Source organism: Bufo gargarizans, chromosome 9 (assembly GCF_014858855.1).
Source record: "Bufo gargarizans isolate SCDJY-AF-19 chromosome 9, ASM1485885v1, whole genome shotgun sequence".
Taxonomy (NCBI): Eukaryota; Metazoa; Chordata; class Amphibia; order Anura; family Bufonidae; genus Bufo; species Bufo gargarizans.
The window spans coordinates 165,574,044-165,600,863 of NC_058088.1; the positions used below are offsets into that span (position 1 = coordinate 165,574,044).

Consider the following 26,820-nt stretch of genomic DNA (forward strand, 5'->3'; position numbering starts at 1 on the left):
ATCAAGGCACCTCAGTGGGAAGGAAAAAGTGTGGCAGAAAACGCTGCACAACGAGAAGAGGTGACCGGACCCTGAGGAAGATTGTGGAGAAGGACCGATTCCAGACCTTGGGGGACCTGCGGAAGCAGTGGACTGAGTCTGGAGTAGAAACATCCAGAGCCACCGTGTACAGGCGTGTGCAGGAAATGGGCTACAGGTGCCGCATTCCCCAGGTCAAGCCACTTTTGAACCAGAAACAGCGGCAGAAGCGCCTGACCTGGGCTACAGAGAAGCAGCACTGGACTGTTGCATGTCATTCGGAAATCAAGGTGCCAGAGTCTGGAGGAAGACTGGGGAGAGGGAAATGCCAAAATGCCTGAAGTCCAGTGTCAAGTACCCACAGTCAGTGATGGTCTGGGGTGCCATGTCAGCTGCTGGTGTTGGTCCACTGTGTTTTATCAAGGGCAGGGTCAATGCAGCTAGCTATCAGGAGATTTTGGAGCACTTCATGCTTCCATCTGCTGAAAAGCTTTATGGAGATGAAGATTTCATTTTTCAGCACGACCTGGCACCTGCTCACAGTGCCAAAACCACTGGTAAATGGTTTACTGACCATGGTATTACTGTGCTCAATTGGCCTGCCAACTCTCCTGACCTGAACCCCATAGAGAATCTGTGGGATATTGGGAAGAGAAAGTTGAGAGACGCAAGACCCAACACTCTGCATGAGCTTAAGGCCGCTATCGAAGCATCCTGGGCCTCCATAACACCTCAGCAGTGCCACAGGCTGATTGCCTCCATGCCACGCCGCATTGAAGCAGTCATTTCTGCAAAAGGATTCCCGACCAAGTATTGAGTGCAGAACTGAACATAATTATTTGAAGGTTGACTTTTTTTGTATTAAAAACACTTTTCTTTTATTGGTCGGATGAAATATGCTAATTTTTTTAGATAGGAATTTTGGGTTTTCATGAGCTGTATGCCAAAATCATCAATATTAAAACAATAAAAGGCTTGAACTACTTCAGTTGGTGTGTAATGAATCTAAAATATATGAAAGTCTAATGTTTATCAGTACATTACAGAAAATAATTACCTTTATCACAATATGCTAATTTTTTTAGAAGGACCTGTATTATGTTAGTGCATTATTATTATTATTTTTTCTGTGATTTTTATTTTTGTATTTTATTTTTTCACAGAAGGGGTTTAAATTGCGTCCATGTATTTCACGGACCCATAGACTATAATGGGCGTGATGGATTCGTGAGCATGGAAAAAATAGAGTGTGCTTCCATGCTAAAACACGTCTGTGTGAAAACACACATAAAATGAATGGATGCGTGTGCTGTCCGTGGAGAACCTGTACAGCACGTCCGTGAAACACTTAAAAAATGTGAATGAGGCCTTACTGAGTTGCAAGAGTTTTTTTGTTCTGTTTTGTTTTTTATCACTACACAATAGAAGAAAAGTTTTCCTGTGGCTTTTTATCTTAGGATCTTGCAGAGGAGTGAACAGATTGATCAATGCTCCGGCTACGAAGCTCAGCGGCTGCAATGGAATGTAAATAGCCCCGGCCTTCCATTCAGCTATGTGTTACTATGGCGACAGGAAAGCTTCCCTCATACAACAAGCCCTAGCCAAATACCAGAGCCTGATGCTGGCTTCTTACGGACATGCAGTCACCATGTGGAGGAATCCGGCAGAATACTTCTCCAATACCACAGTGAAATATTTTGAGAGGCATAAAGGAGAGGTTAGTAACAGCGAAACCAATAGAAACTGCACACAAAGCGATCTACAAATGAGCAATTCTAATTCTAATCTTGTGTCATCGCTATTTTTCCAAATGAGGAAAGGCAACGTTTACATTCAGCCTTTGGCCTCATGCACACGACCGTTGTGTGCATCCGTGTCCGTTGTTCCGTTTTCCGTGATTTTCTGCGGACCCATTGACTTTCAATGGGTCAGTTGAAAACTCGGAAAATGCACCATTTGTCATCCGCGTCCGTGATCCGTGTTTCCTGTCCGTCAAAACAATAAGACCTGTCCTATTTTTTTGACGGACAACGGTTCGCGGACCTATTCAAGTCAATGGGTCTGTGAAAAAACACGGAGGCACACAAGATTGTCATCCGCGTCTGTGATCCGTGTCCGTTTTTTTCCTATCATCTTAAAGGCAAACTTGACTTTTTTTTCACTTTTCTGGTCTGGTGATCCTCCAAAAATCAAGGAAGACACACAGAAGAAAAAACGGATACGGATCACGGAACAACGGAACCCCGTTTTGCGGACCGTGAAAAAATACTGTCGTTTACATTCAGCATTTGTTGTAGATTTTCAGCTGATTTGCCGCAGATTTCCACTAGGGATGAGCGAATCGAAGTGGTAACTTGGAACCGAACCCAAGTTCTGGAAATGTTATTTTACAGTACAAATTTATTTATGAAGTTATTGCGCAAATTCTCTTTCGAGACTTCACGAAGCAATAGCTTCGGCTCATCGGAGCCAATACATTCTAACACTGTACAGAGCTCCTGCTCCGTACAGTATCAGAACAAAGTTTTATGCGAATCGACTTTGGATGTTTCATACGAAGTCGATTCGCTCATCCATAACCTTTTCATTTGCACAACACAATGGGTGTGAATGCGGATTTGAAATGCTGTGGATATTTTCCGCTATATGTGAATAAAGTTTTTCAAATTTGCAAATTTTGGTGCCAAAGTTTGCGACTTGAGGCCTCATTCACACTTCCATGTCTGTTTCCCATCTGTGATAGAATCGTTAAATTGTGTTTCCTCCGTGAAGATGTCCATGAAACATACATGTGTCCGTTTCTTGCCCTTCGTGTGTCATCCATACTTAGGGTTGCCACCCGGCCGGTAACTCACCGGCCAAGCACATATTTTAGTACCTCTGCCAGTGCCGGTAATTTTATTGCTGATATTTTCCTATATAGACTGTTGCCAATAAGCGCTTCCATTGTGGTGCACTCATTAGTATAGCCTTGAACTCCCGCCCCCTCCCCCACTTGTGTCGAGAAGAAAAAAAGGAACTCACCTCATTAATTTGATGGCGCCACGGTGAACGCTCGCTGCTGACCGGAAGCTCATTACCTGTGAGACGTTGTCACGCTGGAGCGCAGGTCCTGTCCTGAGCTTCCAGTGAGCAGCGAGTGCACTAATGAGGACATTGCTATTATTGGGGGTCACTAATGGTGGCATTCATTTTGGGGGCACTATTGGGGATATTAATATTACTTGAGGGCACTAATGGGGGAACTATTAATTCTGGGGAGCGCTAATGGATAGGGACATTATTAATTTTGGGGGCACTAATGGAGGCATAATTACTACTGGGGGCACAAAGGGGCATTATTAATTCTGAGGGGCACTAATGGGTGTATTATTCTGGGGGATGATAATTCGGGGCATTAATATTACTGGGGGATACTAATGGAGGCATTACTATCACTGGGGGCACTAATGAGGGCACAAATTTAATATTACTAGAGGGCACACATTTTTTCTTGGGAAAGGTGACAACACTATCCTATTCCACGGACACTGCTCAGGTGAAAATGAATTTTCAGACCATCTCCTATCAGTGGTCAGTGAAAAACAGACAAAGCCTTGTTGTGTTCGTGATTTTCACAGACCCATAGAGTCTTTGTTCTGCATCACCGACCAAAGTAGTGCATGTCTGCGTCATTTTTTCACTGACCCATGGTCAGTAAAAAAAATACTGGCATGCGAACAGGCATATTAAAATCAATGGGTACGTGTGCTGTTGGTGGAAAATGTGGATAGCACGTATCAATGAAAAACGGAAATTAAAGTGAATGGGTCTGCGATCCGCTGCGCCTACCCCATGGTCGCGGTTCGTGCATTTCGGCCCGAAATTTGCGGGCCGCGGCATGGCCACGTTCGGGTGCAGGAGTTCGTTCGTGTTTTGGTTTTTTTTCCTCCCGGAGCCACATGTTTACATTTCTAGCCATATAAGGGCTTTGTTTTTTTTTTTACTTTTTTAATAGAAACATTTAATTTACCATATATTGCACTGGCAAATGGGAAGAAAATTCTTTATGGGGTGAATTTGGAAAAACAAACATCATTCCACTGTAGTTTTTGGGTTTTACTATGTTTTACAATGTTCACTGTTCGGAAAAATGACATGACGACCTAACTAGCGGACTTCGGCATTGTCGGAGGTTTGTAAGGCTCCGTCCAGCCCCATTCACTATAATAGGGACTGGCGGAGATCTGGCCAGCAAAAATAATGAGAATCGTGGCAGAAGAAAACTGCTGCGTGCGGCTTTATAGTAAATGGGACGGAGACTTACAAACCTCCGGCAATGCCAGAGTGCGCAGATGCCTGGAACAGCCTGCCGGATCTCTAACGCTAGTCTGCAACTAGCCTTATTCGGTGGACCAGTATAATTGCAGCGATACCAAATTTATTTAGTTTTATTATACTTTACTACTTAAAAAATCACCATCACTGACACCCATATCTTTTTTACATATCCGTTTACAGAGCTGTGTGAGGGATTGTTTTTGCGGGTTGAGATGTAGTTTGAGGGATATACAACTTCTTGATCACTTTTTGTTCAATTTTTTGAGGCGACAAGGTGACCAAAAAATTTTGAATTTTTTTATCTTTAATGGCATTCAAAGTACAGGAAAAGTGTTTTTATCCAGGGGTGTAGCTAAAGGCTCATGGATCCTGGTGCACAGGTTCAGCTTGGGGCCCCCTTCCCTCAGTGCTTTGTGGCCAGGGACATGGAAGTACATAGCCTTCATGCTGCCTGAGGCAAAAATTGAAACAGCACCCCCACTTATGCCAAATTTTTGACCTAACCCCTTCCCTCCAGCCAGAGGTGTAACTTGACCAGCATGCACTTTCTATAATACTGGTGTCTTCTTATATGGCACAAGGGTCTTTGGGGCCCCTCAGGCTCCAGGGCCAGTAATAACTGCTACCTCTGCACCCCCTATAGCTACACCCCTGTTTTTATCTATTAATAGTTCTGTAATTTTCAGACACAGCAATACCTATTACGTTTATTTTGTTATTGTTTATTCATTATTATATTATAAACTGAGAAACATGGTGATTAGAATTTTGAATATATTTGTGTTTTTGTTTTTTTTTAAACTACTTTTTTTGTTACTGCAATTTTTAGTCCACAACAGAACAGTATTGCAGTTTATGGGGTTTTTACAGGCTGCCTGTTGCACTGTGCCTCAGTCATGGCTTAGCAGGAAGCTTTGACAGGCTTGGGAGCCTTCACAAGGTCCAAGGCTGTCACAGCAACTGATTGAAGACCTAAGTTTTTGCCGCGGAGTACAGAGGGAGCCCAACTCCTCTATCTAACCACTCGAGGAAACGGTCGCTACTGACAGCTGTATTATACAGCCAACACCCGCCACGTATGGACCAGGCTCAGCTCATGATATACCCTTATGCACACCCTTAATGCAAATGTATTGCATTTTGTTTTACCCTAAGTTCACACCTGAGCATTTTACAGCGCGTTCAAACGCGCTGTAAAACGCTCAACACGTGAAAACCAATGCTTCCCTATGGCCCTGGTTCACATTTGAGCGTTTTACAGCGCGTTTGAACGCGCTGTAAAACGCCCGACGCATAAACAAGTTCTTGAGCTTTTTTTTGGGCGTTTGGACAACACTGCAGTCAATCACACAAACGCGCATAAAAACGCGCGACAAATACGCGCGTAAAACACGCGTCCCAGAAACGCTCAGGTGTGAACCCAGGGTTAAGGAGTCAATAATTTTGGTGCACCATTTTTTTTTATTAGAACTAGCGTAGGAAATGACCCCCCCCCCCCCCCCCCACAAGGTTTGTCTCACAAAAAAGCAGTTGCTTTTGAACCGACACCATCCAGACTGGATCTTGACCCATTGATTTCAATGGGTCTGTGCACATTAGCGTTGTTTTTTCGTGCATCATCTCTGCATCATTTCATGCAGCCCTGGCTCCATAGGAGTGAATGAGGTTCGCGTGAAAAACGGAAGACATTCGCATACTTACCACCATTTAAGTTGGTAAAATCAGGGCATATACCTTACCTTAAATCTCTGCCTTATGATGTTCCTCAGTTATTCTTGCTGGAAATTAATAAATAAATTGGAAACTGGATGCTACCATTCCACTTGTCAACTCTCCTGGAATGTCCTAGAGGCCACTGGATTAAGGGGAGACCTCCCAGACTCCTGGAAGAGCAGGACAAGCTATCATGTTCCTCATAAAGGGAGAAACCTCCTCATTTTCAGGAGAAAGCAGCCCTCCATGAATTTCAATGGTATGTTGTGCTGGGATGTTACATTATTAGACTCATCCCGGAAGCCAAATGTACATTGAGGGGGTGTGGTGTGTTTGACAAGGGGCATGGTACTACAATGATTGGGACAAGGTGCCACAATAATGGGGGTCCAGCACAACAGTAATCAGGGCATAGCACAATGGTGGTATTGGCTAACAAAAGGGATATATCACTGACCAGAAAAATGTCTGCCAGAACGCTTCTGCCACGTACCATCCCTAAAAGTTTAAATCAGGTATGTCTCCACTAGGTTTGGTGGAATTGGCCACACTCTGTCCAAAACTGAGTTTTTAATTTTGGCTTAGAGTTTGACTTTAGTTTGTTCTATAAAGCTAAATGTTGACTAAGGTCCTATCTCCAAAGTAGAAGGGAGGTCGCCAGGCCTTCAACTCCATAAGAACCTAGGTGGCCTTCACTGTTCACCTACCCTGCTCAGGCCAGTAATGTAACAACTCCCAGTTTGTGAAACAACTCCCAGCATACCCATACCATTGTCCAGACTATAAATGAAGGTCTACTTTCACGTGGTCTTTCATAAATTTTCCTATGGATCCCTGAATTTTTTTATATGCTCCTGACAGTTTATATACTCTGACCCCTCAGGGATTCCCACCTTTTGTAAATATGGGGGTCCCTGATGACTGCCAATCCTGTCCAGCCAAAATGAGACAGAAAGGTGTATCTCTATTGAAGTCAAAGGGAGTTGTTGGGTTGGTTGACTCCACTTCCTGTAGAAGAAGACCACACACATATACGGCCACTTCTCCCTTACTCTGGGTCGGCTATTCAAGTCCATCATGTTTCTGCTAATTTTTGGTAATGAGTGTTAGCACAGATGGATTTGTGCATTAACTAGAAGTATCTTCACCTGCTTATTAGACTGAGCATGAGGACTGCTACGCAAGCTACAAAAGTATTTCAAAAGTTTCCTTTGAGTGCGGCCAAGTCATGTCATCAACTCCATACATGGAAAAGCATGTACACCCATGTCAGACTAGATTATTGGAGTTCACCCTGAGGGTCGTTTTGCCATCATTAGCCATAATGATGTTCCTGAAGTCATCGTCCATTTTAAAAATTGCATGCTTGATTACTGTGGTGTAAATTCATGTAAGCAAACCTAAAACCCGCTAAAAGGTATAAGCAATCAGTTTCCATGTACAAAGAAAACAAGGAAAATTTTTCCCTGGAATTTTAATGTTTGGATTTGGCAAAACTGAGCTCGGTATTTCCCGTTTGCAGCTATGAGGGGGAAGGGAAATGATGGCCCCTATGGGGCATAACTCAATGCACACGACAGGCCTCATGCACGCGACAGTATTTTTTTGCGGTCCGCAAAAAGGGGTTCCGTGATCCGTGTCCGTTTTTGTTTCCGTGTGTCTTCCTTTATTTTTGGAGGATCTCCAGACATGAAGGAAAGTAAAAAAAAAATCTAAGTCAAGTTTGCCATGCAAATGATAGGGAAAAAACTGACGCGGAGGCACACAAGATTGTCATCCGTGTCAGCGCGTCAGTTTTTTCCCTATCATTTTTTCATGGACCCATTGACTTGAATGGGTCCGCAAACCGTTTTCCGTGAAAAAAATAGGACAGGTCATATTTTTTTTTTGACGGACTGAAACCACGGATCATGGACGCGGATGACAAAAGGTGCATTAGCCGAGCCATTTGAAAGTCAATGGGTCCGCAGAAAATCACAAAAAACGGAACAACGGACACGGAATGAAACAACGGTCGTGTGCATGAGGCCTTATGCAAGTGAAATCATTTTCTAATTTCCTTCTGAACACATTTCTGCAACAGCTATCTTGCAGTTGCCAGAGCTGCCATGATTGATACAGATTAAATAAGGAAAGGTGCTTCTATAGAGCCCTGTAACTTCAACTCAAGATGTTGTTCAAAAGGGACAGAAAAAAGTTTTTAAAAAAAGCTGACATTGTTTTTTGGGTTCTTTTTTATGGCGTTCACCATGAAGGATAAATTAAGTGATCATTGGCGTAACTAGAAATGACTGGGCCCCAAAGCAAATTTTACTCCTCCCCCTCCTGGATGGGCCTCTTCTGAATTGGGGCCCCAAAGTAGCCCCTATAGCTACGCCCTGTAAGTGATAAGTCATTACAGCAATCACAGCTGTGCCGACGGATGACAGAGGGAGCTCCCTCCCTCTGAAACTGCTTAGATGCCGCAGTTGCTATTGACCGTGGCATCTAAGGATTAAACAGCTAGAATCGGTGCTTCTGCCAATCCAGGCTATTAGAGCAGGTCATGCAAGAGCAGAGCTCCTGCTCTCTGCTGCACATGAGACCCATGTAGCGCTTAGACTAGGTCGCCACAAAAAAGCAGCGGCTTACCATAAGGCCACTTAGTGACCGCCATAAAAGGGTGTATTGGTGGTCACCAAGGGATTAAAGGGTTGTCTGCTTATTATAAAGGTCCCCCGACAATAATGTAATCACAGGGTATCGTGTTGCCAGGTCCTCAAAAAATTGGGGAGATTTATGAAAACTGGTGCAGATTTATAAACTGCGACTTGTTAGGGTACTTGCACACAGTTTGGGTTATGTGCGGATTTTCCTTCTAGAGTTTTGTGCAGCGTAATATAGTACCAGATAAGTGAATGAGATGCCAAAGGTATGTCCACATGGGACATAAAATACAGCAGAAAATCCCATGTGGTTTTTGTCCACTGATCCATGTAAATGCAATGGTTGAAAGCTGTAGCTGTGGGTCTTGACATGGATTCAGTATGGAAACACAGCAGATCTGCAGCAAAAAACGCATAAATGACATGCATTCGGGGATACTGTATCTCCTTATGGAGAGAGCCTGTTTGGTGTGAGGAGTCTTATAAGCCAGGCAATGCGCTTCTGGAATTCTGGGAAGAGGGTATACAAAGAAGATCTAGGCAAGCTCTGCCTCTAATGCCACCAGATGTAAGGCCGCTATCCTATAAGTCAATGTTCAACCCTTTAAACAGGCCTTGAGACATGACTTGTATAATAAATAAGCCAGCACCTCCATCTACAGACAGGCCAATGTTTTGGGGGTGCAAACATTGACTCATAGGATAGCTACCTTACATCTGGTGGCATTAGAGGCAGAGCTTAGATTGTGAGCCCCATTGGGGACAGCCCAATGCTAATGTCTGTAAAGCGCTGCGGAATATAGTAGCGCTATATAAGTGCATAAAAGAAATAAATACCATCCTCCCAAAATTCCAGAGGGTCGTGTATGGCCTATAAGTCTCCTCACACTGATTAAGAGCTCTCCATAAAGAAATATAGAACCCCCCAAATCCTGACCTAGGCCTCTCACCCAGTACGCTATGATCTGCACTGATGAGGGGCAATCACCCGAAAAAACCACAGCTGTCTGCAGATGGGGGGCTGGCTTATTTATTATCCAAGTCATGTCTCAAGGCCTGTTTAAAAGGTTAAACATTGACTTATAGGATAGCTGCCTTATTACGCTGCAGATTGACATTTCTTAAGATCGCCTCCACTTTGCCGGTACTGTAAAACGCTGTGGACTGGCTCGCTCAAAATTTGAGATGGCAAATCTGCAGCGTATCTGCCATGTGTGAACCTACCCTAAAAGACGCACCAAAGTTATCAGACATTGTGCGACATTTAATGCAAATTATGGCCACGATAACGTTAAATGACCCCCTAATGTGCTTTTTGCAGGTGAACTGCTGTGCTATTTCTCCAGACTATCAGCTTGTCCTCACATGTTCTGATGACAGTCGAATCCATGTGTGGGAAGCAAAGAGTGGGTTATTGAGGCATAAAGTGACAGGGCATACAGGTAAGTGCCCCCGAGCTAGAAAACTCCTCTATAAAAGGGACTTTTATGTTTTCATCTGTAGGATGTAAATGATAGTTTACGTGAAATGCTTACATTTGCTCATACAGACGAGATAAGGCTGCCGCCTTGTTCAATCATCTCTACTTAAAGGGACGGGGGTCTCCTATCTCCACCCACTAATCCCCCTTACCCTCTTCTGTAGGACCAGTGAAGTCGTGCTGCTTTTCCCCCGATGGCTCCCTGTTTGCCAGCTCATCCCATGACTGCACTGCGCGGATATGGAGGGTGGATACCGCCGACTGTCTTCACATGCTAACTGGTACGATATAAGAATCCTCAGTGGGATGCAGGGTGGGGACAAGGTATGTCGGCGCTCTAGGCGGAGCAGGCAAATTGCACACCTCAAAACAATCCCCCCCAATCAATAAAAAGTGCATTAGTTCCTAATAAAAAGATTACTATATAAAAGCAGCAGTCGGGGCAGAGCCAGTGACGTCTGCACGGATTTCTGTTCTTCACTTTCCTTTTCTTCCCCATTTGGTCCAGACCCTCACACGCAGACGCCTTTGGTCAGGGGTGAGCAGCCCCCTCTGCTATATAAGAAGACACCAGTATTTTACTATATGGCACATGGGGGACTCTTACAGATCAGCCCCCACATTTATACAGACCCATCCAGCTGCTACCCCCAATACTGTGTCCACTGTGCTCCCCCATGCCCACAAACACTATACTCCCCTTAATAATAGTGCTCCCAGACTGCCCTCTAACACTAGTGCCCCCAATAGTGATAATAATTTAGTAGCAATGCCCTGTATATTGTGCCCAGTAATAATAATACCCCCACAATATCCCTGGTAGTAATAATGCCACCAGTGTCCCCAATATTTATAATACCCATCCTATAGTGCCCCCTGTATTATATAGCTCCCCCATAGTTCCATTGTACAATACTTCTCTGCCCCCTCTCTGTATAGCCAGCATATATATGCTCCCGGTAGAGCTAGTATATAATGCTCCTCTGCCTCCCATAGTCAGTATATACAGTATATTCCCCCATAGTGCCAATATATATATAATGTCCCCCCGTAGTACCAATATATAATGCTCCTCCACCCCCTTGTTGTTCCTATATATATATATATAATGCTTCCCCCTGTACAGCCAATATATAATGCTCCCCCCCAGTTCCAGTATATAATGCCCCCCCATACAGCCAGTATATAATTATATAATGCTCCCCCCCAGTGCCAGTATATAATGCTATCCCCCGTACAGCCAGTATATAATTATACAATTCTCCCCCCAGTGCCAGTCACCCATGTGCCAGTATATAATGCTCCGCCCACCCTAGTGCCAGTGTATAATCCTCCCCCACCCCAGTGCCAGTATATATGATGCTCCCACCACCCCAGTGCCAGTATATATGATGCTCGCCCCCACCTTAATGCCAGTATATATGATGCTTCCCCCACCCCAGTGCCAGTATATAATGCTTCCCTCACCCATGTGCCAGTATATAATGCTCCGCCTACCCTAGTGCCAGTGTATAATCCTCCCCCACCCTAGTGGCAGTATATATGATGCTCCCACCACCCCAGTGCCTGTATATATGATGCTCCCACCACCCCAGTGCCAGTATATATGATGCTCCCACCACCCCAGTGCCAGTATATATGATGCTCCCCCCACCCCAGTGCCAGTATATATGATGCTCCCCCCACCCCAGTGCCAGTATATATGATGCTCCCCACTTCTGGGTAGCAAGGTGGTGCCCTAGGTGGGCGCCTTCCCTCGCCTACCCCTCGTCCCGACCCTGGTGTGATGTAAGGCATGGGTAGGGAGTCCCACAGTTCAGAATTTCTCTTAATTTTTATATGCTTTTAAAGGGAGTCTTGTCACCTCTAGCGCCCATTTTTAACCCTTTGCTATTGTGTTTTTGTATAAGTATGCTAATGAGGAATAAAAGAGTCCAAGGGGCTGTAGATATCCCTAAAGGAGCCCAGTGGCACCCATCAGAACAGAGCCCTGCCCCTCCTCTTCTTCTCTCCACCTGGTAGCCTAGCCTCCCAAGTCATCATGATGCCACTTCAAATCTGGTGTCCAAAAAAATGGATCCCGCACCATTGGTTTTTGGTGGCGGGTCCGACATGTTCATTCTCCCATGCCGCACACAAAAACGTGCTTGCAGCGGTTTTCTGTCTAGCATAGGAATGCAACAAACCAGAACGGAATGCATTCTGGTGCACTCCATTCCAGTATATTGACACAAATGGGGACAAAACAGAAGCATTGTGCTGCGCTTTTGAGACCCTGTGCTGGATCTCAAAACCGGACAGCACAACACAGATGGGAAAGTACCCTTATTCATATTACCTTTTTTACCTCGACGTGGACGCTGTTACATCTTTTGTCCACCAGGTGTCGCCGCTGTTCCAAATTTCCATATTTTTGTGTGATACTTTTTTATTGTGTTTTTATGGTAATTGATTGGATCTGGGAATTAAATATTCTGATTGACAGGGGTTCTGAAAAGCACTGCAGCAACTTCACGGAATACCAAGCACAGTGCCATATACTGTATAGTGGCTGTGCTTGGTATTGTAACTGAGCGGCGCAACAGGTCCCTTTCATCGGCAGGAGTCAGACCCCCATCGATCTGAGAATAGGTCAATACAATTTAAAGAGGTTCAGCCGTGATTGAAAATGAGAGACCATATAGTACATGACAACCTCTTTCTAAGGCTAGGTTCACAACACAGTTTCATTTTCCGTCCCCCTGATACATGCAGGACTCTTTTTCATCTAAAAAAATGGATCTCAGGCGGAAATGGCTATGCAAAATGTGCCTAAGGCCTCGTGCACATGACCGTTGTTCTGGTCCGCATCCGAGTCGCAGTTTTTGCAGCTTGGTTGGGTGCGGACCCATTCAATAGGGCCGCAAGAGATGCGGACGGCACTCCGTGTGCTCTCCGCATCCGTTGCTCCGTTACGTAAGCTCAGCAAAAAAAATATAACATGTCCTATTCTTGTCCGTTTTGCGGACAAAAATAGGCATTTCTACAATGGGCCGCCTCTTCCGTTCCGCAAATTGCGGAAGGCACACGGGCGGCTTCCGTGTTTTGCGGACCAGAAAAAACAAAACAGTGGTGTGCATGAGGCCTAACAAGGTTAGAACCGGCCCTGTACCTCACATAGGACCAGAGATTCACTGCTCAATTGTTCTACTAGATTTATTTCTGCTGTAGCTTTTTCCTTGTAAGGGTCATTCACACATCCGCAAAATGGGTCCGCATCCGTTCCGCAATTTTGCAGACCCATTCATTTTCAATGGGGCCCGAATGCGTTTTCTCCCATTTATGATTCCTACCATTTTCTCTTCAACTCGTTTCCTTTTAGATCATTCAAAAAGTGTAGAAACTGTTAGTTTCAGCCCAGACGGCAGATGTCTACTGTCCGCGGGATGGGATCGTCTTATCATCTTGTGGGAAGTGCAGGTATGATGCCTACATTTTTAATCGCCTCTCAGAAAATATTCCTATTCTTTTTACGTGATTTCAAAAAGCAGCACAGGATTTTGGTGAAGATACCAAATAAAACCAGTACAGTAGGCTGCCATCGAGGCAAGAACAAATTCATATGGGCGCTGCTCAAGAAAAATGTTACCATCGCTCCTAAACAAAATCATTGCATAAGCATTATATGAGATCACTGACCACTAGATAAATGTCATTATAATACAATATGGTTTTATTGTAGGGTGTATTTATGATGGTGCTACTACAGGCAGCTTTTTCTAATTGTATAGTGCCGGTCGTTACAGACGCGGCAATACCAAATACGTAGAAAAGCATTGAAAAAGGCGTAACTTTTTTTAAAATAAGTTTATTTAACTTTTATTTTTACAATGTATTAGTCCAACAAAGGGACTTCTGATCGCTTATATAAGACACTCGACTGCATATGCAGTACAGTGTATTATACTGTCGGTAGCATACTGACTGGCACTATCAGGCTGTGCCACAGGCACCACAGGTAGAACTGAGGCCCTTCATTAGGGCCAGCAAAGACATCAGCACCCCGCGATTGCCCTTGCGATGCCTGACAGAGGGAGCCCCCTTCCGATTAAACCCTTAGATGCCCCGATTGCTACTGATGGTGGCATCTAAGGGTTTAAACAACCCAGATTAGAGCTTACAAAGTAAATAGGGATGAGCTGCAATACCGGGAAGAGCTGCTATCCAATGGATGACGCTGGGCTCACCGAAGCACCGCACCCTCTTCAAACCGCTGAGCCCAGATGTCTCACCTGAAACAGTGGACTATACCACGACTTGTGTGTTACTAAAGATTAGTCTCCATTTACCATGTATATTATCTATTTAACAGACTGGTCAGAGATTGAAGACTTTCACTGGACATCGAGATGCCATTCAGTGCAGTGCTTTCTCAATAGATGGTTCATGCTGTGTAAGTATGGTACTGTACAGAATATGATTTAAGGGGGATATAAAAAGAGAAAACATATCTGACACCATGCCGCTGAATAAATGGCATTATCATTGCAAAACCTCAGCAAAATACGTACATGGTGAAATGATGCAAGGGAGCACATATATGTCAGCTTTTACATCTGGTATAGGGCTAATGTACTTGGCATAGACCTTGTATGGTGTCAGGCGGTACTAATTTAAAGGGGTTCTGCCATGTGAACATTATGGCATATCAACAGGATATGTCATAAAAGTCTGATAGGTTGCGTGTTCCACCTCTGGCCCCAATCCTATCTCAGGGATAGGGTGCCACTGTAAATAAAGAGTAAGCTGCACCCCATAATTAAAATAGTAGCGACTCTGGGACCCACACCTATTGGACATTTATGATACATTCTATCAATATGTCCAGATGGGACAACCCCTTTAACCCCTCAGTGACCACCCATACACCTTTTTACGGCGGTCACTAAGGAGCCTTAGGCTGGGCCATCGCTTTTTTATAGTGGCCCAGTTTAAGTGCTGCACAGGTCCTCCGGGGAGCGGAGACCCGGCTCTGACAGCCCGACCTGGCAGGAGGGCCGATCAGGGCTGTTTAACACTTTACATGCTGCAGGCAATGGCGCCCGCTGCATGTAAAGTGCTGACAGAGGGAGTAGACTCCCTTTGTCTCCCATCGGCAACCTGCAAATGCGATCGCGGGGTGCCAATGTGTGTGAAGGCTGGCTGGGGTCTGATGTAGGCCCCAAATCAGCCTTGAGTAGTTTCCAGCAGGCTGTGCACAGCCTTCTGGTCAATGTTAGTAAAGCACTACATGTACTACAGGAATAGTGCATTTCATTTTAAAATCAATCAGAATGTTGTCTGTTATAGTCCCCTTGGGGGACTATTAAGTGCTGGAAAAAAACGTATAAAAAAAAAACCACTTATTAAATTTAAAAAATTCCAGTAAAAATAAAAATATGCTTTTTTTCCATTGAAAATACACTTTTCAATGAAAAAAAAAATGCAAAATGAAATCTCCCCCATATGTTTGGGCCACTGAAGCTGAAATGCAGGGAGGTCATAACCATGAAAATTAGCAATGTAAAATGCGATGGAAAAATGAATCCAGCCAGCAAAGCACACAATATGGATTATAACAATACATTAATTAGTAAGTGGCTTGTATTAACTTTCTCTACATAATAAATGGCACTTGCTGAAGTGAGACAACCCCTTTAACACTAGCAGATTTTCTGCCAGCTGATCGCTAACGAGCATTCGTAGTAATACTTATTAGCAGTTATCTGGCAGTGTAATTCTACTGCCAATTACCGATGAACCAGCAAACGCTTGTTCATGGTGCAATCGTGATCTTCCAGCATTCTGAAAGATCACGATTTGCTGGCAGCAGATCGTGCTGTCTAATCACGATCTGCTGCCGGCAAATAATTAGACAGCATAGGGACGAGCAATGGCTAGTGATCGCTCCTCCCCATGCTGTGGAGGAGATTGCTGCATGCAGGGGCGGATTGGAAACTTAAAGTAGCCCTGGAAAAAAAACTAAAAGTGGCCCTGTGTTGTCGGCGGGTTCAAACTGACAGAAGATGGACCAAAACAAGTAGGCCGGGCCTGCAATACTGTAGTGCAGTGCAGAATACTGCCCCAGCAGAACCAGATAGCACAGGACAGCACAAAATACTGCCACCCTCACCACAGTATTCAACTGCATCACCATCATGTGGGCAGTAATGCAGTTCGGTTCAGGAGGGCAACTGAGGCTGTTAAGCATCAGATCATTAAGAGGGCTTGAGTGGCCCCCTGGGCAATGGCCCACCAGGAAATTTCCCTGTGGGGTCTATGGCCAATACGCCCCTGGCTTAATTAATAGCCTCAGCTTGCTTCTACCAGCTGAGGCTGCAAGGCTCAGGCTGGGGACGATGATCAATTGTCTCCAGCCGAGACAAGATCCTGGTTTTGGATCCCTATAGCTGGGAGCTTCTACACACACAGCCTTCCCCTAGTAGGGGTGGCTGGCACACTAACTTAACTTCCTTCTCTCTCCATGAGGCAGGACATGGGCGAGCCCACTCTGCTCAAAGAGGGGGGAGCTTAACTGGAATGAATTATTCCAGTTCAGAAACACTAAACTGTAGCTAAGTCCTTGCTGAACACATTGCTGCCACCTGCTGGTGAACATAGAAATTACAGCAATATACATTTACAAGGCTTAGGGCTCTTTCACACTTGCGTTGTCCGGATCCGGCGTGTACTCCATTTGCCGGAATTACACGCCGGATCCGGAAAAACGCAAGTCAACTGAAAGCATTTGAAGACAGCTCCGTCTTCAAAATGCTTTCAGTGTTACTATGGCAGCCAGGAGGCTATTAAAGTCATGGTTGCCATAGTAGTAGTGGGGAGCGGGGGAGTGGTATACTTACCGTCCGTGCGGCTCCCGGGGCGCTCCAGAATGACGTCAGAGCGCCCCATGCGCATGGATGACGTGCCATTCGATCACGTCATCCATGCGCGTGGGGCGCCCTGACGTCACTCTGGAGCGCCCCGGGAGCCGCACGGACGGTAAGTATACTGCTCCCCACTACACTTTACCATGGCTGCCAGGACTTTAGCGTCCCGGCAGCCATGGTAACCATTGAGAAAAAGCTAAACGTCGGATCCGGCAATGCGCCGAAACGACGTTTAGCTTAAGGCCGGATCCGGATCAATGCCTTTCAATGGGCATTAATTCCGGATCCGGCCTTGCGGCAAGTGTTCAGGATTTTTGGCCGGAGCAAAAAGCGCAGCATGCTGCGTTTTTTTCTCCGGCCAAAAAACGTTCCGGTCCTAAACTGAAGACATCCTGATGCATCCTGAACGGATTTCACTCCATTCAGAATGCATTAGGATAATCCTGATCAGGATTCTTCCGGCATAGAGCCCCGACAACGGAACTCTATGCCGGAAGAAAAGAACTCAAGTGTGAAAGAGCCCTTAGAATGCACATTTGTGATGAAATTCAATGAAATTACACAAGATGACAATGTTAATGCCCTTAACAGGTTGTAGCGGGGTAAAAGAGTTTTGTAACATAACTCTGGGATGTTACACATATGCATGTGGATTACCAATATGAAAGTGCACTTCTATAACAGCCAAATATAAATTGGCACTTAGAACTACCTACCTACAACTGCCAAATAATTGGAAAAACATCAAGAAATCTATATACATGCATATAAGTAACAAAAGATATGAACTGGTATCGCTGCTAGGACCACATTTATTTGGATTAAGAGAATTGAATTTATATAAACCATCACCAAGAAGGACTATATATTAGGTCTTGATACATACTATCAATAATTATCCCACATTGAAGCAGAACCGCTACACAGTGAGATAATCAGTCGGGAGAATACTTACAGTGAAATCCTCTATTTTGATAATAGTTTACTTGAATGTGTTTTATGATTGGATATTCCAGCTAATTGAGGTCATAACGAGATTGATTAATATTGATGCTCTTTTAGGTGTAATATATCACCAGAATGGGTTCTTTATAATCAAGGGCTATTGCAATGCATTGGATAGTGTTTATTAATTGATTTTTTTAATGTGTTTTCATGAATTAAATATTGCTTCAGATGTTGAGCGCCTATCTTTTGGAATTAATTCCTTTTCGACAATCGCCTGCAGAATCGGGCTGTGTAATAAAGTGTTTCGCTTTTCCAACATTACATTATTGTATAGAAATAAAGTGGATAGAGCTACACTGCAACGACACCAGACACAGTCTATGAACAAGGGTGGTGCAACTTCTCTTTATTGTTAATTGCAGGCCACTGGGTCCTGGGATTATACTGTCAGAGTGTGGAGCCTGAGTGACGATGCATCAGAGAAAGTTCTGAAAGGACATATGGGAAATGTCCGCTGTGTGAGCTTTTCTGTTTCTGGGATGCTGGTAAGAGAATATGGCTTCCTTCATGTCGATTGTTTCCAAACTCTAAACCTCAGTTATCCATGTTTTGGTTTTAGCCTCAGTTGTCCATGTTTTTAGTTTTGGTTTTAGCCTCAGTTGTCCATGTTTTAGTTTTGGTTTTAGCCTCAGTTGTCCATGTTTTAGTTTTGGTTTTAGCCTCAGTTGTCCATGTTTTCATTTTTAGTTTAAGATGTACCTGCACTTTTCAAAACCTATGCCATAGCGACATATCAATGTTTTTGATCAGTAGGACTCCGAGTGCTGATACCCCCACCGATCGTTAAAACGAGGAGTTAGAACAGCTCAGACACAGAGCTGTCTCTCCTCATTTTATGCTCCTCAAGGGGATTTTATATACATTCCCAGAAACGAGTTGAGCTTGTTTCTAATAAAGTACCCTATGTTTGGAAGTACCCCAGGTTATCGTCCTTGTGGACGTAGTGGTTTTAGCATACTACAGGAGATCTCGGTGAGGGAGAAGAGAGTGTCAAGTGTCTTAAGTAAGTTTATCTTGTACACCCCCCTCCCTAGTGAAGTAAGTGACATATTCGAGTCAACTGGCCTATTATAATTTTTAGCGTATGTTTTAGGGTTATAATTGTAATCATTGTGTATACCTCCTATGTGTATACTTAACAAAAGTTTAATTTCACCCAAAAATAAAATTGTTAGATTGACAATAGTTGAACAGTGAATTCACAAGGTTAGTAATGGGTAGGCTCATCCTAGTAGCAGATATCTATTATTTAGCCTTAACCACCTGATTGATTTACAGTGTTTCTGGTAGGAATCCCCAATTCGCTATCCCATAAAAGTCACCACTAGGAACAGGCAACACGCAGACAAATGATTCATATCGCAGTATCAAACTGAGATAGGCCATCGACATCGGTGGAAGTCTAACTCATGGCACGTCCACTTCATTGCCAACCTGGCACAGCCCTGTACTTCTGATAGTGGTTGTGCCTGGTATTGCTGCTGATTCCCATCCACTTGAATGGAACTGAGCTCCTCTGAACTGCAATACCAGGTACTAACAGTGGCAATAGTATGAAGCTGTATCTGGTAAACCAGAGGATGCAATGTTCCAGCAATCACTCAGCTAATTGTGGAGGTGTCAGCAGCTGGATCCCCACTGAATTGATGCTGATGATCTTTTATAGTCCATCAATATAACAGTCCCTGAAAACCCCTTTAAATAGCCACTGGCAAAGCATTTTCAAAATTTTGCAAGCAATGGTCCTTTAAGACAACCCATAGCTGTTTCTAAGGAGCCTCTGCTTCAATAAATCATTATTAATAATTTGTTAATATTTGGTTAGGCTTCCGGATCATGGGACAAGACAATAAGAGTGTGGAACCCACGCAGTGGTGCCTTAATCTTTCTACTGAAAGGACACATGGATTGGTTAAGATCCTTGTCTTTCTCCCGTGACGGTATCCTTCTAGCTTCCACAGGACACGACAACATGGTAAGAGTTATTATGTGTGGATGACATGCACACATTGTTAATCCCTACAATTTAAAATTATTGATAATAAGTAAATGTACATTCATTTCTATGAATTGCTCCCTCTATAGCCACCCTAGGACTTCTCTCTGGCTTCATGGACTCCTACAAAAAAAATGCCTAGTTATACACCTATCAGCAATAACATTAGGTTCCATTTAGGCATGATTTCCACAAGGCATGTAAAGGTGTCCTGGGTACCTAGCACCAAGATGATCGTGAAGATACTCCCTTCTCTCCGTGGAGAACACACAAGTGAAGTGGGACCTCATGGATCAGACTTGTTCTTAGAACATATCCCACAGATGCTCAATCAGAATGAGATGTGGAGAATTTGGAGACCAAATCAACACCTTGAATTCTTTGTTATGTTCCCCCTGAAAGAGGCCACATACTTTAGGGAATACTGTTCCAATATGTGCTTGGTCTGCAACAAGATTTGCCTCCTTTCCATAGTGCCTCCTGATCCTATCTGTTACCCAAGTATGTGAAGCACATGTACCTGGCCACCTATATGGATGTAAAAGAAAGTGTGATTGATCAAACCAAGTCACCTTACTCCATTGCTCCATGTTCCAGTTCTGATGCTCAAATGCCCATCCTAGACACGTTCTGTGGTCAGCAGAGGTCGGCCTGGGCACTGTGACCAACCTTAGGGTATACAGCAAGTTACGATAGACTATGTGTTCTGGCACCTATTATAACCGACATTATGTTCTCAGCAGTTTGTGCTTCAGTAGCTCTTCTTTGGAACAGGACCAAACTGAGCCTTGGACATCCATGACCTTGTTGTTGGTTCACAAGCTGTTCTACCATAACTCAGACCACTTTTCATAGGTACTAACCAATGCAAACTGGGAAGACCCCACAAGACTGGAGATGCTCTGACCCAGCCATCACAAATAGCCCTTGTTAGAGTTTCTCAGATTTTATTCCATTTTTCCTGCTTCCAGCTCAAAAACTTTTCTAATATATCACTCCTTGACAGGCGCCATTTTCACTAGATAATCAACGTTATGCACATCACCTGTCAGTGGTTGTAACTTATGGCTAATTACTGTGTATATAGTTACAGGAGTAGAGGAAATTATCCGTATGTAACCCCAATTTGATATTCAAAAGTATTTAGGTGAAAAAAATCCCCTTGGGAAAAAAAATGGTAGCCATATTGGTTGTCACTGAATTTCTTTCAAATAAATGGGTCGATAATAAAACAGATTCCTTGTATCTGGAAATTAAGTTACTTTCAATTTTAGCATGTATTAGAATGTTTATCAGGCCAGTGCTGCAGACCGCAAATTGTGGTCGACAATACACGGCACTAATCGTAGGGCCTCCGTATGCGGACGCCGGACCCATTAGGCTGCTTTACACAGTCAGTGTTTGATCAGTGGATTCCATGAGTGGTTGTGAGCCAAAACCAAATGCGGGTCCAAAACACAGAACAGGTTCAAATCTTTCCATTAAACCATATCTCTGTGTACGCTTCACCCCCCCCCCCCCCCTCCTCCCCCCCGGTGTTGGCTTACAATCACTGAAAATCAGTGATCAAACACTGAATGTGTGAAAGTGGCCTTGTGCTGGCCATGCCTGTGCTGCGGTCTGCAATGCACGGGCACCGACTGCATGCCCACTGTCTGCAGACGTGGACCCATTCACTTGAATGGGTCCACCATCTGCATCCGATAACAAAAAAGTAGTGCTTCCGATCCATGCCTCCGCTCCGCACCATATGTCCCGTATTGGGGACCCATCCAGGTAATGGCCGTGTGCATGAGGCCTTACAGAGTTCAAATGAATGGGAGAAAGGAAGCTTCTATTATTTTCTTAAGATCTCATGCACACGTCCATTGGGCATGTGCACCACGCTCCACGGCGCATCACTTGAATGGGTCCGCAATTCCGGAGATGCGGAACGGAACACTAGAAGCAGTACAGAGTTCTTCCGTGGTGTTTCTTTCCGTTGTTCTGCACTGCAAATAAATATGATGTCTAGTTGAATGGGTCCGGCGTGGTGCATGGATGTTGCCCGTGCATTGGGGACTGCAATTGTGGTCCCCAATGCACGGAATGGCTGCCCAACGGCCGTGTGCATGAGTCCTAATCCTGTACTTTACTCTTTGCAGGTAAGACTCTGGGACTGTGAAAATGGAAAATGTATAAAGGTTGTCAAGGTAAGATGTAAATTAGTGTTAATGGGGTTTTCCAAGATTTTTTCTAACATGGCAGAGAGCAAGAGCCTGTGTAAAATAAAAAAGAAATGTTACTTTTTATATTTCCTGATAATCCACCGCCACTTCTCCGGTTTCCATCTCTCTGGTCCCTCCTGCAGCAATGATGTCATATTAATCACGTGACCATTGCAGCCAAAAGTAGTCCCAGCAGTCATGTGAAGTTCATGCACACGTGAATGTAGATGCCATTGACAGTAGTTACATTAGCAATGAACGGGACATGGTCGCTGCAAGACCAGGGGGAACCAAATCAGTGCTGGATCAGCAGGACATTTATAGGCGCCCTCTGAGAAACTTTTTTTTGTCTTCCTCGTTTGTAAGTGTGCTGGTATACATAATCATTTACTTAACAAGCATGTAGCACCTCTCTATAGAACGAAGCTCCCAAAGAGAACAAGAGCGCACTGCGCATGCACGGCCGCTCTCCATTCATTTCTATGGGAGTGCTGGCTTTTTTTTTTTGTGCTCCCACATAAATGAACAGAGGGTGGCTGTGCATGTACGGTGCACCCTCCAAAATTTTGGGTGCTCCATTCTAGAGATAGTTGTGGGTCCCAGAGGTGGTGATATGTTCCAGGTGAGACAACCCCTTTAATTGGCTGATAAGTGGAACAATAGGCTGCACAGCAAATAGGTAGAGATGTCCCAAACTATTCGCCGGCGAATAGTTCCCGGCGAACATGGCTTGTTCGCGTTCGCCTCGGCGGGTGAACATATGCGATGTTCGGTCCGCCCCCTATACATCATCATTGAGTAAACTTTGACCCTGTACCTCACAGTCAGCAGACACATTCCAGCCAATCAGCAGCAGACCCTCCCACCTACTAGCAAAAAGCAAGGACAGCATCCATCTTAGATTAATTCGGAAGCTGCAGTGTCACAAAGTTGTAATCGCAATGCGATCAATACAGGTTATATCGCATTGCGATTACAACTTAGAGCTGGGTTCCTAATGGTTGTATTGCTAGTATATAACGAAGATTGAGAATATAGTGCTATATTCGTTATATTCGTCAATTCTAGCAATACAACCATTAGGAACTCAGATCTAAGTTGTAATCGCAATGCGAATAATGCAGGTTATATTAATCACATTGCGAATGCAAGCTAAGTTCCTAATGGTTGTATTGCTAGAATTGACGAATATAACGAATATAACACTATATTCTCAATCTTCGTTATATACTAGCAATACAACCATTAGGAACCCAGCAGCTCTAAGTTGGATTCGCAATGCGATTAATATAACCTGCATTAATCGCATTGCGATTACAACTTTCTCAAATCCGACAGTACATTCTAGCATGGAGCCGTTCCCATGGTGATGGGGACGCTCCATGAGCACGGAAGTCGGCAGAAGCTCTAAGTTGAAATCGCAATGCGATTAATTCAAGTTCTATAAATCGCATTGCGATTTCAACAGAACTTCTGCCGACTTCCGTGCTCATGGAGCATCCCCATCACCATGGGAACGGCTCCATGCTAGAATGTACTGTCGGATTTGAGAAAGTTGTAATCGCAATGCGATTTCAACTTACCACACTCTGCGTCAACTACGTAATTTTCCATGGGAGTTTTACCATGGATCCCCCTCCGGCATGCCACAGTCCAGGTGTTAGTCCCCTTGAAACCACTTTTTCATCACTATTGTGGCCACAAAGAGTCCCTGTGGGTTTTCAAATTCGCCTTCCTATTGATGTCTATTGCGGTTCGCACGTTCGCGAACATTTGCGGAAATTCGCGTTTGCCGTTCGCAAACGGAAATTTTATGTTCGCGACACCACTACAAATAGGCTGAGAACAAAAGGAGATATGATAAACCTTATTGTGGGTGCCCCACATTATAGCCCATTTTAAATTTAGCCAGTACTGCACTGTACCTAAACAAAAAAATACTCACCTAATCCTCACCTCTCCATTCGAGGGTTAGGTGGGCAACTTCTACACGGGGTCACGTGCAACGCTGCAGTCAATCAGTGTCCTCAGCAGTGATGGGTTCCCACGTATCGTGAGACCCAACATTTGGGGACATGTCACTGATGAGGACACTGACTGGCACAGGGGTGTACATGATGGAGAAGTTTATAGTCCAAAGACCAGGAAGAGTGAGATTTTAGACCTTTGTGCCGCAGTGGTGGGGAGAAGGCGAGTGTATTTTTTTTTTTGGTACAGCACAGTACTGGCTAGAGTTATAAAGCTAAACACTCATGGCTGATATCTACATCTACACCCGACACCAACACACTCACATTCATGCTGGGCAGGCATGTGTTCTCGAGAGGGGAACAAGCAGCTGTCTGAAATATGTGGCAGGGGCATGTTAAAATTCAGCATGCCCAACCCTCCTTTTACCTGACTCCCCTATCAAGGTAAATGTAAGGTGAGCTACAATATAGTGACTTTTTATTTTTTAGGATGTCACATAGTAACATACGGTAGTTTGTAAGGCTGAGACATCCGTCCATCCAGTTCAGCCTGTTATCCTTCAACTTGATTCAGAGGAAGGCAAAAAAAAAAAAGGAGGTAGAAGCCAGTTTTCCTCATTTTAGGGGGAAAAATTCCTTTCCAACTCCAATCAATCAGAATGAATCCCTGGATCAACAACCCTTCTCCAAAAATCTAATAACTATTACCTTTAATATCATTACACACTCCAGAAATACATCCAGGCCCCTCTTGTGTGTACTATAATATTATCAGGATTTGGAGTACTATATCTCCCTAACTCCTGACCTAGGCCTCTCAACCAGTTAAGCCAGTACTCTCTGCTCTGCACTGATGAGGAGCAATCACCCCAGATGAGGTGCTGGCTTAGTTATTATCCAAGTCATGTCTTATTGCCTATTTAAAAGGTAGAACATTGACTTATAGGATAGCTGCCTTACATCTGGTGGCATCGGAGGCAGAGCTTGTTAAGAGCACATTTGTATCCCTTCTTCCTATAATATTATAAGTAACCCATCTTTCTCTATTTCAGGGCATGCTGGAGATGACACATGTCTGTATATTTTCACCGGAAGGCACCCTAATGCTGGTCGGGGCTATGGGGCTTCACCAATCACAGCAGTGATATGTCGTCAATACCACATCATATCTACTTTGTGCGGACACAGGACACAGACTCATGCTCCACCAGTTTTTGGGAAAATACAGACTTTTCGGACACTAACAAAAACTTCCAGTAGTGCTGACTTAGTATCACAGACAAAATATTTGCCAAAATCACATCAGCATTATGTATTCCGTTATGGCTTTCCGTTATAACATAATTATAACGGAAAATAACGGAAATCAGGCACAGGGAGATGATAAATCTCCTCCTTAGGGTGGGTTCACATCAGTTGGTTATAACGGAAAATAACGGAATCAATAAGACGGAAGTCAAAACGGAAGCCTTTAAGAGGCATTCCGTTTTGTTCCTACATAATACAAGTCTATGGACTACATAATGGAAACCAGGACGGATCCGTTATGCTGCCCATAGACTTGTATTATGACGGAATGCAAAATGGAAGCCTTTAAAAGGCATTCCGTTTTGCTTTCTGTCATAATAGAAGTCTATGGGAATCATAACGTATCCGTCTGGTTCCCTTTATGCAAGAGGGGAACCAGACTTTTGTCCATTCTGCATAAGTCTGGTTCCCTTCTTGCATAACGGGAACCAGACGGATCCGTTATGATTCCCATAGACTATTATGACAGATCAAAACGGAATGCCTCTTAAAGGCTTCCGTTTTGACCTCCGTCTTATGGATTCCGTTATTTTACGTTATAACGGAAAGCCATTACGGAATACATAACACTGATGTGAACCCACCCTAAGGAGGAGATTTATCATCTCCCTGTGCCTCATTTCTGTCGTAAATGTTGAAAACCTCATGTTTGCAACTTGTTAGACACAAAAAATATTGTCGCAAGTGGCGTTTTAGACCGGCACAAATAAAGACAGAAACCTACAGCAGCTTCGAGCTACCAAAGGTTTCTGTTTAGGTGCCCAGATTGCGGGAGGATGTGTCTAATTTATGACCAGGTGTGCGCTTCACCATAAATTAGGCGCACCATACAGCAGCAAAAAGCACCATTCTTGATAAATCCATACTGCAAAAGGGTTTTCTGGGAGTGTGATATTTATAACCTATTCTCAGGAAAGGTCATCAATAGAGATGAGTGAATTAATCAAAAATTTGTTTCGTCAGATTCGCCGAATTTTGTTTAAAAAATTTTGGTTCGATCCGAATTTATTTGTGGCGAATCGCGTTAAAAAACTGCTATTTCCTGTCTGCAGAGAGCCTTTATAGTGGTGTAGAACACTGTGCCTTGCAGTAACACGCATAGGGAGTCTGTGTGGTAGTAAAATAATACTGTGAGTCCATATGACATGCAGATCACAAGCGTCGCTCTTAGATTCACTGCACACTTCACTTATTTGGGCAGTTACAGAGGCAAAACTGACCAAATAACTCAAGTGTGAACTCAGCCTTAC

At 44.0% G+C, this 26,820-nt stretch overlaps 1 protein-coding gene across 1 annotated transcript; it reads left to right on the forward strand.

The window, feature by feature from the left end:
• Positions 1-1,656: 1,656 nt before the first annotated feature.
• Positions 1,657-25,531, forward strand: LOC122919522 (WD repeat-containing protein 38-like). The gene is made up of 9 exons (XM_044268594.1): positions 1,657-1,735; positions 10,018-10,138; positions 10,341-10,457; positions 13,538-13,635; positions 14,528-14,608; positions 18,452-18,574; positions 19,915-20,064; positions 22,230-22,277; positions 25,315-25,531. Exons 1-9 carry the CDS (start codon positions 1,667-1,669, stop codon positions 25,405-25,407), a joined length of 900 nt encoding a protein of 299 aa, XP_044124529.1. The 5' UTR covers positions 1,657-1,666; the 3' UTR covers positions 25,408-25,531.
• Positions 25,532-26,820: the final 1,289 nt, after the last annotated feature.